Source organism: Hemiscyllium ocellatum, chromosome 16 (assembly GCF_020745735.1).
Source record: "Hemiscyllium ocellatum isolate sHemOce1 chromosome 16, sHemOce1.pat.X.cur, whole genome shotgun sequence".
Taxonomy (NCBI): domain Eukaryota; kingdom Metazoa; phylum Chordata; class Chondrichthyes; order Orectolobiformes; family Hemiscylliidae; genus Hemiscyllium; species Hemiscyllium ocellatum.
This window is the reverse complement of record NC_083416.1, coordinates 7,981,103-7,996,731: the sequence shown is the minus strand read 5'-3', so window position 1 is coordinate 7,996,731 and position 15,629 is coordinate 7,981,103. Positions and strand designations below refer to the sequence as shown.

The 15,629-nt window shown below is 44.7% G+C and overlaps 1 protein-coding gene across 3 annotated transcripts in view; it reads right to left on the bottom strand.

The window, feature by feature from the left end:
- The window catches only part of LOC132823332 (dihydropyrimidinase-related protein 3-like), a 248,098-nt gene that overhangs the window by 66,339 nt on the left and 166,130 nt on the right, over positions 1-15,629 (bottom strand). For all 3 annotated transcript variants that reach the window (XM_060837026.1, XM_060837025.1, XM_060837027.1), the window contains exons 6-9: positions 14,798-14,878; positions 13,899-13,967; positions 3,483-3,603; positions 3,209-3,365 (exon numbers count right to left, since the gene is read on the bottom strand). In XM_060837026.1, coding sequence (XP_060693009.1) covers positions 3,209-3,365; positions 3,483-3,603; positions 13,899-13,967; positions 14,798-14,878 — 428 coding nt within the window. The remainder of the gene's footprint in view (positions 1-3,208; positions 3,366-3,482; positions 3,604-13,898; positions 13,968-14,797; positions 14,879-15,629) is intronic.

Sequence of the window (15,629 nt, the reverse complement as noted above, 5' to 3'; positions counted from 1 at the left end):
GATGAGCCAACCCCACAGCTATGCTTCTGATTTGGAATCCAGTTGGGTCTGAACTGGGAACTACAAAAATCAAAGAAATATAAGGGAGACAATCTTATTTCCCCAACCCCTCCTCACTGTGATTGTCACTTCATGCTGAATAAAACTCCTGGTCACACGGAGACCTTCAACAGATAGAAAGATTTAATGTTTATAGAGGCCAACAACAGAAAGAATTGCGGACGCTGTAAATCAGAAACAAAGACAGAGGTTGCTGGAAAATCTCAGCAGGTCTGGTAGCATCTGTGAAGAAAAATCAGAGTTAAAGTTATGGGTCTGTTCTAAGGGAGGGTCACCAGACCGCAAATGTTAATTCTGACTCCTCTTCCCTGATGCTGATAGACCTGCTGAGCTTCTCCTGCAACTTCTGTTACTGGGATTTATAGAGTTGCTGTACTCAGACAATGCCCAAGCACTTGGTTAAAGAAAACAGGAGGCCATTCAGCCCATTGTGCCTGTAAAAAAACTGCACTCTGAACGACTTGATTCATTCACTTGCCTATTCTTCAAATCCCAACAAATCTTCCCCTACAGGTTGGACCCTTTCAAATCTTCCTGTTAAATCTAGTTCCACCATACAGACAAAACTGACTTACAACTCAGTGATTCTTTTGCAAATGATCTGAAATCTTTGTTCTCTGGTGGTTGAGTCTCTGAACAGTGGAAAGTGGGTCTTGCTATTGATCTGACCAAAACCACTTACCATTTTGAAAAGCTCTGCTAAATCTCCCACCTCTGTTTTAAGAAGAGCAATTCTAATGAACTCGGGCACCAGTATATTGCTCTCTCCAATTCCTACAACCCAGAATTCTACGGCCTCCGAGTGGGACTAAGCAGTGAACTTCTGTTGTGGGCAGAATTGACTTGGAGATCAGTATATGTAAATGAGGCTGTGCCAAAATGACTTACCGTATATACTCATATAAAAGTCAATTTTTTTTAGGTTTTTTTAAAAGGTTAAATTCATGCGGTCGACTATTATTTGTGAGGGACTGAAATTCATGATACAGTCCAAAATACCATATCAATAACAGAAGCCCAACTGATTGCTAAATGAGTAAAGAAAAATAAAACACAGCAAATTAAAAGGGAGGCTGTCACTAACATGATGCGTCTTAAACTTTTGCGTCAAATTGGTGAAAATTGTACATCAAAACACACAATAGCACAAAATATATATTTATTTCTTCACCATAACCTTAATATGCAGAATAACACCTTGACTCACAAATGTTGGTCTGTGAAGGACTAGGATTGATGTCTACACAAGATATACTGAAAAAAAACCCCAAAAATAGGGGGTTGACTTTTTACAGGAGATCAACTTTTACTCGTGTATGTATGGTATTTTCGTAACACAGCAATCCCACAGTAGGGAACAGCGTTAACAATCTGATGAAATGTGGTAGCGTTTCCAGAGCTATGTTATTCTACAACTCACTGTTCAGACCTGCCATGCTGAAGTGCTTTTTGACTTGCAGTTGCCCAAGGCTGGAGATTTTGGTTTAATTACTCCCTGCTCAGGCAAAACTAAGCAACACCACTGCTCAGGACAAAGGTTCAGCCAAACACCCTGAAAACCCAAAACTTTCTGTCATATGTCGAGGATTTGTTCACAAAAGTTAGCAGGGCAACAGCTTCAAGCAAACAATTCATTTTTAAAAGTTCTAACTGATATCATGAGTGAACACTGATTAGCAGAAAGTGAGGGCTGTAGATGCTGGAGATCAGAATGGAAAAGTGTGGTGCTGGAAAAGCACAGCCGGTCAGGCAGCATCAAGGAGCAGGACAGTCAACCTTTTGGGCATAAGCCCTTCATCAGGAATGGGGGTGGGGTGGGGAGGGGGATGGTGAGGGGGCTGAGATGTAAACGAGGGGGGGTTGGGGCTGGGGGTAAGGTAGCTTGGGAGGCGATAGGTGGAAGCAGATGGGGTGTGGTGGTGGTGATTGGTCAGAGCAGAGGGTGGAGCGGATAGGTGAGAAGGAAGATGTACAGGTGGGACAGTTCAAGAGGGTGGTGTGGAGTTGCAGAGTTGGATGTGGGTGGGGAGGGAAGATGAGGAAAAGGGTGAAATCGACTCTGACTCTCCAGCATCAGCAGTCCTCACTTTGTCCAAGTTCACAGTCAGTCAGTCAGCCAATTACTTTCGAACATAGGACAGTACAACACAGGAACAGGCCCTTCAGCCCACCACATTCATGCTGACCATGATGCCATTCTAAACTAATCCCATCAGCTTGCACATGGTCTATATCCCTCAATTCCCTGCCTGTGTAAATGCTTCTTAAAAAAGTTGTTATTACCACATGCTTCCGCCACTTCCTCCATCAGTGTGTTCCAGGTACCTACCGTCCTCTTGCCTCATACACCTCATTGTCATACAGCACAGAAACAGACCCTTCAGTCTGGCCAGCAGAATCCGAGGAGCAGGAAAACCGACATTTCGAGCCACAGCCTTTCATCAGGAATGCTGCCTGACCTGCAGTGCTTTTCCAGCAAAACATTCTCTACTCTGATCTCTCGCATCTGCAGACTTCACTGTCTCCTTCGGACTGACCAGTCTATGCTGAACATAATCTCAAACTAAACCAGTCCCACCTGCCTGCTCCTGGCCCATATCCCTCCAAACCTTTCCTATTCATGTACTTATCCAAATGTCCTTCAAACATTGTAAATGTACCCACATTCACCACTTCCTCAGGAAGTTCATTCCACCTGCAAATCACCCTCGATGTAACAAATTTGCCTCTTAGTTCATTTTTAAATCTTCCTCCTCTCATCTTAAAAATGTGCCCTGTAATCTTCAAATTCCCCATCTTGGAGAAAAGACAACGACCATCGACTCCTCTCACCTCAAACCTTTGCCACTGAGTATCTGACATTTCCACTCTGGGGAAAAGGCTCAGACCTCCACCCTATCTGTGCCTCTCATCATTTTGAAAACCTCTATCAGGTCATCTCTGAGCCTCCTACACTCCAATCCAGGCGACATCCTGGTAAATGTCAGTTTCAACTTCACCAAAGCCTCCCCATCCTACCCACAGTGCGGCGATCGGATCAGAGTCCCCATAACATAAAGCAAAGGACTACGGATGACGGAAATCCGAAGCAGCCTGCAGAGAGAAAAGCAGAGTGGTTTTCCCCGAGTTCCGGTCTGTTAGGCTTTACCTCGCTAAGAGTGAGATCAGGTGGTCAGGGGTAGTGGGGTCCGGACTGAGAGGTGGTGAAGTCACAAAAGCTGCAGCTTTGGCCCAGTTTTTGCTCCAATAATGCGTGCCATCCGTGCCGAGACTGGCAGTGATAGGCTCTCCAAACACCACGTTACCTATGGCAACAGGAAAAATAAATGGTTTGGCATCAAAGCCGTGCTCTACCCCAACCAGCTTACAGCACCGTCAGGCAAGACAGACAGGAAAGGAAAAAATATATAATCGTGCCCCACCTTTTTTCTTGGCTTGGGCTATTATGTCTGCTGCAGCCTTACTCATTACTTTTGTGACATAGAGAGGACAGTTGGTCTGACCAGCGACTGTGATAGCACGGAATACGGCTTCTGCCTCCAACTGCATAACAAGAAACACATGTTAGAGTGGGAGTCCTCGGGCGCGCGCGCGCGCACACACACACACACACACACACACACAAACAACTTTGTGAAAGTCTATCATCTCCTGTTCAAAACTCATGACTTTTTCTGTGGAAAATGTATCATGGTGACAAGTCCTTCCATTAACTGTTACCCGCCTGTTCAACAGCAGCAGCAATTTCCACCGACATAGTGCTTTTAGCCTTCTGTAACACTTCCACATACAATAAAAAGGCATTCCAGACACAGCCACATACAGATTTAGAAACAAAATAGAGAAATGCGCCTGCAGTTATGTCACACCTTTAACAGTGATAAGAGTCCAACAGCACGGTGAAAGACCCTTCGGCCCAAACTGGTCCATGCTGACCAAATTGTCCATCCACGCTAACCCCATTTCCCTGCCACTTGGCCCATATCCATCTAAACCTTTCCTATCCATGTATTTGTCCAAATGCCTTTTAAATGCTGTTAATGTACCCACCTCAACCAATTCCATATGCATGCCACCCTCTGGGCGAAAAAGTTATCCTTCAGGTTCCCATTTATTCTTTCCCCTCTCAGATGCCCCCCAGTCCTTGATTCCCCAACTCTGGGAAAAGACTGAGTGCGTTCACCAAAACCACACCTCATGATCTTATATGATGTGGAGATGCCGGTATTGGACTGGGACGTACAAAGTTAAAAATCACACAACACCAGGTTTATTTGGAAGCACTAGCTTTCAGAGCACTGCTCCTTCATCAGGTGGTTGCGAAGCATAAGTCAGAGCAGCGCTCCGACAGCTAGTGATTCTAATTAAACCTGTTGGACTATAACCTGGTGTTGTGTGATTTTTAACTTTGTATACTCCAGTCCAACACTTCTAGAAGATCCACTCCTCAGTCTCCTAAGCCTAAAGAAAAAACAAAAGTCCAAGCTATTCCAACCTCTCCCTCTAACTCAGACCCCTGAGTCCCGACTGCATACATTTTAAAGCAAATTTACAGTTAAGGGCCTATATTTGAAGTGAAGACACTGAATTAAGGTAAGAAATGCCACAGTTAATTCGCACTTTCCGAAACAGCATTGTGTTTATGACCTGACAGTCAGCTCTCACAACGTTAATTAAAACATCAGGCAATCCTGTGCTCATCTTCAGGTGGGGGATGTAGAGATCTCCTGGCACTAAAGACAGTAGGCAGTTTAATTGACCCCCACCCTCCCAAATAAAGTCAGTGCCCCAAAGTACAACTCTCAAGCTCAAACCTTGGGTGGGGGCCTTTATCCCAGAAACTTGTCAGAAGTTCAGCCACCCCCAATAACCCAGACAGGAGACCCAAACTGATGAGAAAGATCAACTTTTAAGCAGTACCTTATGAGGAGAAAGGAAGAATGGGAGATGTTCAGGGCAGGAATTCAAGAGCTCAGCTTCTTGGCAGCTGGAACTACAGCCAGCTAAGGTGGAATAACGGACGTGGGAGATGTGGAGGAGTGACCCAAGTTGCAAACACAACATAGCTTTGCAGCTATCAACTCTCTTCCAGAAGTTAACTGTGAGGTAGGGGCGATTTTAAATGCTAACTAGATTTACCAGCTCATGTGCTCCAAGTGCACTCTGAATATTAAAACAGAATCTTATGCACACGGAGCAAAGAGGGTAAAATTCATGCCATGTTCATTCACAAATCAGTTCAACAAGGGTTGTCCAATTCACAACAGATTGTAATAATGAGAGAGCTGCAAACAACTGAAGTCAGGTGGTAATCGCGATCCTTTAAATCAACATGACTGGAAGCAGGGTCTTGCAATTTCCAGACTCACTCACCATTTTCTCCACAGCATAGGGGAAATCTCAGTCAGTGTGTAAATCCACTCCTCTACCAATGAGATGAGGCTAAAGAGCAGTCAGAGAGAGGTACAGCACAGAAACAGACCCTTTAGTCCAACTCATCCATGCCAACTAGATATCCTAGATTAATCCAGTCCCATTTGCCAGTAATGGACCCCTATCCATAAGGCCACAAGACATCAGTGCAGAAATTAGGCCATTCAGCCCATCGATTCTGCTCTGCCATTCAATTATGCTTATAGGTTTCTCAATCCCATTCTCCCACCTTCTCCCCGTAACACTTGATCCCCTTCACAATCAAGAATCTATCTGTCGCCGTCTTAAATATACTCAATGACCTGGCCTCCACAACCTCCTGAGGCAGTGAATTCCATAGATTCCCCACTCTCTGGCTGAAGACATTTCTCATCTCCATTCAAAAAGGTCTTCCCTTTACTCTAATGCTGTGCCCTCAGCTCGTAGTCTCAAACCCAGTCCTCCAAACCCTTCCTATTCACATACCCATCCAGATGCCTTTTAAATGTTGGAATTGTACCAGCCTCCACCATTTCTTCTGGCAGCTCATTCCATACACGCACCACCCTCTGCCTGCAAAAGTTACCCCTTAAATCCTTCTTAAATCATTCCCCGCACACCTCAAATCTATGCTCTCTAGTTTTGGACTTCACTAGTCTAGGGAAAGGACATTGTTAATTCATCCTATCCATGCCCTTCATGATTTTATAAACCTCTATAAGGCCACCCTTCTGCCTCCGATGCTCCAGGGAAAACAGCTCCAGCCTATTCAGCCTCTTCCCCGTAGCTCAAACCCTCCGATACCGGCAACAAACTCTTTCACCTTTAAGAAGCGATTCCTTCTGCTATAGGAAAAATGATGGATGAGTCTGGAAATTGCGAGTCCCACCTCACCCAAACACAGCACTTCCTGCTTTCACGAGGTAGATGACTGGACACAGGGACAGATTGCATGGACAGATAACTATTGTCACCAGCTCCCTCTATTCAGTTCAGATTTTGGTAGCCTGGAAGGATATAGAGTGATGTGATTCCTAACCTTTGCAAATTTATTTGGATATCCAGGCTACCGCTAGGGATGACTTTGGGTGAGGTCAAGTGAGCTTTGGAGATGGGGGTATGCTTTTCAATAAGCAAGGTAAACTTTGAAAGTGCATAACTTCATTAACTGTCAAATTCATTGCAATGGGTAAATAGTCCTGTTAAAATCACATCAAAAGTGGTGATAGGAAGGAAAAAAAAGTATCAAGATGATCCACCAAAAGGAGCTGTCAAGGGAGTTTTCAAAGGCATTTAAAAGCCCTGCCCTTTAGATCTTTGAAACTTAAAAGTCTAGAACTTCTTTAAACAAAAGTCACAGCTTGCCATTTCACTCTGTTGACACTAGCTTGAGCCTTTCCAATGGTGGGCTACAGTTTTGTGACTGATCTCACAACCATCCATAGTCACAGCAGTATGCTTGCCACTTCACTGTTTGATTGACTCAAAGTGGGTATACACTCTGAAGTGAGATTATAATGCTTGTTTTCATAAGAGATTGTGCATGTGAATGAAGTGTTTGTTTTTGATGTGGCTGAACGGAGAGTAAATGGAGTTTAAAATAAGTTTTTTTTTTGAAATTCAAGTGCTCTTTCTTCCCCAATGTAAGGAAGCCTATGATGTACACAGTCCCTTTCAATGAAGTTTATTTCATAGAATCTCTAAATGCTCTAGTGACCGGCTGACACTAGATGAGTTGGCATGGTAGCTATAAGGACAAAGGCTGATGACTAAGTCTTAGTAGATACTAAGTTGGCATAGAAGAAAAAAAAGCCATGGGGTTGATAGAAGGACATGGTTATCATGGAGGGATGAGGAGCTATAGGGCCGGATACAGGGCGTGATGGGTATAAGGGGCATTGAAGTACAGGGGCATAGATTGACATGGGTACAATGGGGCAGGTAGAGGGCAAGAGGTAGGATGTGGGTAATGAGGATTTAAGTAGAATGGAATGTATTAGCATGGGGCTACAAAGGAGCAGGAAGTGGATATAGGGCATATATTGGCTTGGACAGGAGAAGAGGTATTGGGTTGAATACAGGATGCATGGTGGCATTGATTAGTATGGATGGGGAATGAAGACTGAGGGCTGGAGTGAAGTTTTGTTTTTTTTATTTATTTCTTCTTCCAAATTACAGTGATTGAGTGCCAAGGGAGGCCTTCCATCTTGGCAGCCTGTGCCGTCTCTCCAGGGTCACACAGTCCAAACTCGAACACAATGCCACATCGTCAGGGCAACCATCCCCAAAGGTCGGGCTGGTGGGGCCTGGGACTCGAGGATGGGATTGGGAGAGAACCATGGAGATCAAAACACACAATAAGCATTTAGAGTAGGAGATACCAGGGGCCAGTATGGAGAAGCACCACAGGTAGATTCTTGTTGTCTCGAGGAATTAAGGACTACGGGGAAAACGCTGGTAAGTGGAGTTGAAATGCCCATCAGCCATGATTGAATGGCGGAGTGGACTCGATGGGCCAAATGGCCTTACTTCCACTCCTATGTCTTATGGTATTCAGATTGTCAATACAACAAAAGTAGGTGTCTGTATTCAGCTCCTTCGCCAATCTTCAGTGAAAAATCTTGAGATTGAAACTGAAAGAACAGTTTTAGGTCATCGCCTTTAGGCTAAGGGATAGCAAATGGAAATCAGAGCTGGGGAGAATCTGTGGAATTCACCACCACAAAGCGCAGTGGATGCTGGGACAGTGAGGAGGTGTTAGACAGATTTTTAATTGGTAATGGGTTGAAGGGATATGGGGAGAAGGCAAGAAAATGGGGGAGATAGCATATCAGCCACAATCGAATGGCAGAGCAGACTCAATGGGCCGAGTGGCCTAATTCTGCTTTTCTATCTTATAAACTTAGGAAAACGGGACAGTGAATTCGATGCTAGATGCCTGGAGGATCCCACTGGTGTTGAACCACGTGAACAAGATCTTCCTATCTTGTTGGCACGTGCCAGTCTTACCCACCAATTCAAAATGACTTTGCCCTCCAGTCTGATGACCTCTCAACCCACCTCCGTACAGTGGTGGCTTGCTTACGACTCAAGACACGTAACCTCGTCTCGTCTAGTTTGCTAAATGATACCGAGGGGCATTAAGGAAAAGGACAGTTCTCTGATCAAAGCGAAACCACGCAATGGTCCTCTTCCCAAGCGAGTTCAACCAGTTTCTAATACCCACTGAGGACTGATTTACAAAGCCTACTCAAACTGTCAGCTTAATCTCAGCAACGTGCAGGGTCCAAAAACAGAAAGCTAGCTGAGGAACATCACTGCAGCAGTTATAACCACCGAATCCAGTGTAGTTCTTATGGGAAGTGAAGCTGAACCGTCTCTAAAGTGGGAGAGAGTTGAGCCTCACACACACACTAACACAGCTTGTAGTCATGCGAAGCTCCTGTATTATCTAGCGCTGAAAAATGTGTTGCTGGAAAAGCGCAGCAGGTCTGGCAGCATCCAAGGAGCAGGAGAATCGACGTTCCTGAAGAAGGAATTATGCCCAAAACGTCGATTCTCCTGCTCCTTGGATGCTGCCTGACCTGCTGTGCTTTTCCAGCAACACATTTTTCAGCTCTCATCTCCAGCATCTGCAGTCCTCACTTTCTCCCTGTATTATCTAGCGTACTGGCTGAGGAATGGTGCCTGCATAAATCTTCACTGAAGAAAAAAAATACAAGTTGTTTTTTTTTGCATATCATATGATGTATGAAATCATTCATGGCACTAGTCAGGCATTCCGAACAGATGGAAGGACTCCAAGCTCTTAAACAACACAGTGTTGATATTTTAACTCAGGACTCTGTTGTTACTTTTATCGATCGATTTTTAAAGGAACAAATTCCAACAACTCAAATCTCATAGCTTTGGCTCTGCCCTGCTTGCAGTTCTCAAAGCATCCAAACTATTTCCCTCCCCGCACGGACCTTTCCCACCAGCTTACTCCCAACTGACCCTTATCCTGGGCTGCAAGTCTACCCTTTCGGTTCCGAGCCCAAGTGACCTCAATCATCATCAAACCCAGGCACAAACCGCCCAATTTCAACTCCGCACAAGTGAACGGGCTTTGAGTAAGTTTTCATTTTACAAATAAAAAAAAGTGTCCCCATGTCCACAATTATCATAGAAGATCACAGAATCCATACTGTGTGGAAACAGGTCATTTGGCCCAACAAGTCCGACTGACCCTCCAAAGAGTATCCCAAGCAGACCCATTCCCCTACCCCATTATTCTACACTTACCCCTGACTAATGCACTTAACCTGCACATCCCTGAATACTATGGACAATTTAATGTGGCCAATTCACCCTAACTTGCACATCATTGGACTGTGGGAGGAAACAGAGGAAACCCACACAGACATGGGGAGAATGTGCAAACTCCACAGTCGCCAAAGGCTGGAATTGAACTTGGGTCCCTGGCACTGTGAAGCAGTAGTGCTATAATTATGAAATAATATGGCTTTATCCAGCCTTTATCCACCCTGCCCTCAGTTATACAGTCAGAGTCACGCAGCTTGGAAACAGACCCCTCGGTCCATACTGAACACAGTCTCAAACTAAATTAGCCCCACCTCCCTGCTCCTGGCCCATATCCCTCCAAACTTTCTGTTCATGCACTTATCCAAATGTCTTTTATATGTAACTGTATGCATGTAACTTCCTCTGGAAGTTCATTCCACACGCGAAGCAGCCTCTGTGTAAAAAATTAGCTCCATACATCTTTTCTACTCTCTCTCCTCTCATCTTGAAAAATGTGCCCCCTAGTCTTGAAATCCCCCATCCTAGGGAAACAACACCTCCCACTAACTCTATCTATGCCCCTCGTGATTTTGCAAACCTCTATAAATGTCACCTCTCAACCTCTTACACTCCAATAAAAAAAGTCCCTCTGACAGACCTTCCTTCTTTCTCTCGTGCAATAACCAGCACAATCCTGAACGATGCCTCAGTGGTTATCACTGCTGCCTCACAGCACCAACCCATCAGCCCAGGTTTGATTCCATCCTCAGGCGACTGTCTGTGTGGAGTTTGCACATTCTCCCCGTGTCTGCGTGGGTTTCCTCCGGGTGCTCTGGCTTCCTCCCACAGTCCAAAGATGTGCAGGTTAGGTGAATTGGCTGTGCAAAATTGCCCCATACCTATTCAGGGATGTGTATGTTAGGTGCATTAGTCAGGGGTAAATGTCGAGTAATTGAGTAGGGGAACAGGTCTGGGTGGATTCTTCAAAGAGTCGGTGTGGGCTTGTAAGACCAAACGGTTTGTTTCCACACTGTAGGGATTCTATGATCCTGACCAGGATCAGCTACCTCAGCACAGACTTGATTCAAACTCAGAACAAAAACCAAAGTTTTTTTTGGAATGCTGGAAACCAGAAACCAAGACCGATATTGCTGGAAAAGCTCAACAGGTCTGGCAACATCTAAGGAGAGAAATCAGTGTTAACGTTTCGGGAAAAGTGACGTTTCTTCAGAAGAGGCAGAAGTGGCTGAAGAAGGGTCACTGGATCTGAAACATTAACCCTGCTTTCTCTCCAGATGCTATCAGACCTGTTGAGTTTTCTTTTCCAGCAATTTCTGTAGATTCAAACCCAGGAGTTTAACCAATGAACTTTTGAGGCACAGTTTTTTAAAAAAGAAATAAAACTGCCCAATAAATCCAAACATAATGAAGCATCATGGTATGGACAAAGGATCATTAAAAAAAAACATTTATCTCCTATTCACAGCTTTCAGGTGTCTGAGAGCACTACTTCCAAACTGAAATCACTACTGCATTATGAGAATCTAAGCAGCCAATTTACACAGAGTTAACTCCCACAAACAGCAATGTAACAGCGACAGGAAAGTCTTTTTTTTGGTGATTTGATTGAGGGACAAATACTGGCCAGGAATAATTCCACTGCTCTTCTTTGTAACAATGTGCAGAATTTTTTTATTTCCACTTGAACAGACCTCGATCTCAGCCATCTTACCCGAAACACAGCACATCCGACAATGCGACACACACTCATCACTGCACCGCAGTAACTCTGTGCATAATAATCTCTAAAGAGACTAACTGTAAACTAACCATGAATTGTAGTGTTCTACAGGATTCACCCTAACCCTAAAAGATACTGTGAAAGAGAGCTGGCTAAGTATACATCAGTATGTTCCCTGTAAGTGTTAGCAGGTCAACATTTCTGTGAGCAGAATCAAGCAGACTTTCATACAAGCTCTCATCTCAGCTCATTGTGAAGCTAAAATAAAGACTGATTGTTCAGTGAATTAGTTTTAGCCAAGATTGCAAATCTTAATTGTTCCTCCTCAATTTTCCCTTTCCCTTTATAATTTTCAAATTTAACTATTTTCTCCCCTTTTCTCTGCACAATAAAATAAATTGTTTTCAATCTTTACCCACATGGCTGATTTTCCTTAATTTTGATTGGTCATATTCTAAGTGTACTGAAGTATTTTTCCCCCAAAATAATAATTTTCTAAGGTTGTGAAACAATGTTACAAAGGAGAACTCAGAGTGTGATTCATGGCTGTATTTTAATGCTGCAAGTTCCACAACAAAGCCAAATCAATAGCCTTGACCAGGAGAACTGACCTAGAACTTGAGCCAGTCCACATGTTTTGTTTTTATTCAAGCAACAAGGAAGTATTGCCAAGCAACTAACTTTGCTGTTGAGCCAGGAGTCCCAACAGTGACCAAACATCCTTACTCCTCCTTAGCTCGGACTGGGTCAAAAGGTGAACATCATTTGTAGGGAGTTTCTCCTGCCCTGGCTTCAGTATTGTCGAGCTGCCTCAGGAAGAAGCTATTACATTGACACTTGATGAACCAACCCAAAAGGGAACTCATTCAACGCTCTTCAGAAAGTCAACAACAGGGAAGCTCTTCTTCAAACAGTTAAACCTGACGTCATGTCGAGGCTGTCCAGGACGTTGGTGAGGACTCTTCTGGAATACTGTATGCAGTTCTGGCCATCCTGTTATAGGAAGGATATTATTAAACCAGGAGAGGATTCTGAAAAGATAACCAGGATGCTGCTGGGAATGGAGGCTTTGAGTTTTAAGGATAGTCTGGGGCCTGACTTGAATTGAATTTATTGTCATGTGTACCGAAGCATAGCAAAAAGCTTTGTCTTGCGAGCAATACAATCAGATCACAGAGTTAAGTAGTTAGAAGACTTTTTTCACTGGAGTATAGGAGATTGAGGGGTGACCTTATTGAGGTTTATAAAATCATAAGGGGCATAAATAAGGTGAATGACAAGGTCTTTTCCAGAGGGTGGGGAGTGGTCAAAATGAGACACCATATTTTTAAGCCAAGACAAGAAAGAGTTTAAAAGAACACGAGGGGCAACTTTACTTTACCCAGAGTGGTTTGTGTGTGGAATGAGCTGCCAGAGGAAGTGGTGGATGTGGGTACAGTTACAAAATGTTCGCATTTATAGTGATTTGTGTCTGCCGCTTCCGGTTGTCAGTTCCAGCTGTCCGCTGCAGTGGCCAATATATTGGGTCCAGGCCGATGTGCTTATTGATTGAATCTGTGGATGAGTGCCATGTCTCTAGGAATTCCCTGGCTGTTCTCTGTTTGGCTTGTCCTATAATTGTAGTGTTGTCCCAGTTGTACTCACGTTGCTGGTCATTGCTGGAACTGACAACCGGAAGCGGCAGATACAAATCACTATAAATGCCGGAGGAAACATCACAGAAGCGCTTCACAGGAGGCTCCCAAGCACTGAGGATGTCACCTAGACAGGGGACGAAACGTCTGCAACACAAATTCCCAGCTCGGCGAACAGAACTACAGCAACGAGCACCCGAGCTACAAATCTTCTCCCATACTTTGAAGTGTAAAAGACATTTGGATAAGTTCATGAATAGGAAAGGTTTGGAGGGATATGGGCCAGGAGCAGGCAGGTTTATTTTGGGAATAGCGTCGGTGTGGACTGGTTGGACCGAGGGGTCTGTTTCAGGACCCTAGGACAGAGGCAGCAGCCAGTGTGAAACCAAGGCAAGTTAATATCTTTGCACGATCAACATTGACGTTCACAGAGAGAAAAAACAGATTGTAAAATACCCAAACCTCACAATGGAACTAATGACAAGGTCAAAGGTCAGTCTTAATGAAACAAAGGAAACTCAATTGTCTTCTGATTCCCTTCATATTCCTCTTTGGTGCATTGCTGTTTAAAGCACATCGTCTCTAGGCTCATTATGAGAGATACTGAAAACTAAGTAGTACACTCCGAGAGAGCTGCCCAGTGCCTCTGTTCACTCAAACACCATCATTTACCCTGACAGCGGGCACATTTGCAAACTAGTTGCTGCATTTCCCGATGTCACAAAGTACTTCACGCAGGAAAAGTCTAAAATTGCTCGTCTCGTTACCTCCTCTGGTCGGCTGAGTACGTGGCCCTCTGGACCGCTGATCCCCATCTCCAGCAAGCGTTTCTGTTCCTGTAACAAAGGGAAACAAACCATGTATGGTAAGCACTGCTGAGTGAAATTCTCTGATGAGGAGCACTTAATGAGAGACGCAAATCGCAAAATTGAAAAGAATGGTGGGGGTGGAGTTGGGAGCGGGTGGAAGACAGAAAAGGTCCATCAAGTTCAGCCTTCACCAACTTACCTCCCCCACTCCCCTCATAATACAATACTTAAGTATTGACTAATACAAATGGTCAATCTCTATCAATGTGTGCATAATAGTCAGTCAAAACTGAGGAAACTCTCAAAAATGTGGAGAAAATAAAGAACAATACAGCACAGGAACAGGCCCTTCAGCCCTCCAAGCCTGCGCTGACACATTTTGCCCTTCCGTATTAAAACTGTCGTCACTTACAGAATTCTCTATTCCTTTCCTATTCATGTATTCGTCCAGGTTTTTCTTGAATGCTCTTGTGTCTGCTTCCACCACCTCCCCTGGCAGCGCGCTCCAGGCACTCACCACCCTTTGTGTGAAAAGCGTGCCTTGCACATCTCTTTTAAAACATCCCCCCTCGCACCTTGAACCTGTGTCCCCTAATAATTGACCCCTCCACCCTGAGAAAAAGCCTCATAACTTTCCACTCGATCCATGCCATTGACAATCTTAGAAACTTCTGTCAGGAAGCTTTGTGAAGTGCACTGAACTTACCGCACTGAAATAAACCACATCAGATTGGCTGGTGCTCTCAGAGGCTGGACCTGCACTTGAGAAAGCGGTGACCTTCAGCCAAGAAACATTCCTCGAAGTGTTAAATGGCTGTGGTTCCCACCAACTCAACCCAAAGTCTCAACGCACTGACCTGGGCAATGATATCTCCGTTCTCCGCGTGGACTTGCATTATTCCTCCAAGGTCTCCCACATACTTGCAGATATCATAGAGCTGGAAAGGGATTGGGAAAAAAAAACAAAGTGAAATGTTTGCAACAGGTTCAGCAATGGATTCCAACATCCCCTGTTCCACCGTATGGATAAGTGTCTCCTCATTTGCACAAGCAGCCCACAGTCTCTGGCAGGAAATGGGGAATTCAAGAGATTTCATTTCCCCCTTGACTCCTCCAGCTCTCCCTCCCATCCACCGGAGAAGAAAGGCATTAATTAAGTACAGATAAAATTCGTCCCTTTGGTGTCGAGTCAACCATTTCTACAAAACTTGCAACATCCTCAGTGTTTCCTACAATTTGCTCCTCGTCTGGCACTAGTCAGCAAGGCCAAAGTCCTACTCAGAGAAAGTGAGGACTGCAGATGCTGGAGATCAGAGTTGAAAAGTGTGGTGCTGGAAAAGCGCAGCAGGTCAGACAGCATCCGAGGAGCAGGAGAGTCAGCTTTTCAGGCATAAGCCCTTCATCAGGAATCCTACTCTCGTGCTTATATTTCGGAGGTGCGATATACCTACCGTCCGGTCTAAAACTTTTCCCACTTCTCCTTTTCCACGGGTAGGACCGGTGGAGAGGGGAGGGAGGAAGTGCCTAAGACCACCTTAGCTATCTAGCCAATGACATGGGAACACCATCAGCTACAAACAACAGGGTCCACTGAGCTCAGCCTTCACCAACTTACCCACCTCCCCACCACACCCCCACAACCACGGTGGCACAGTGGTTAGCACTGCTGCCTCACAGCGCCTGAGACCC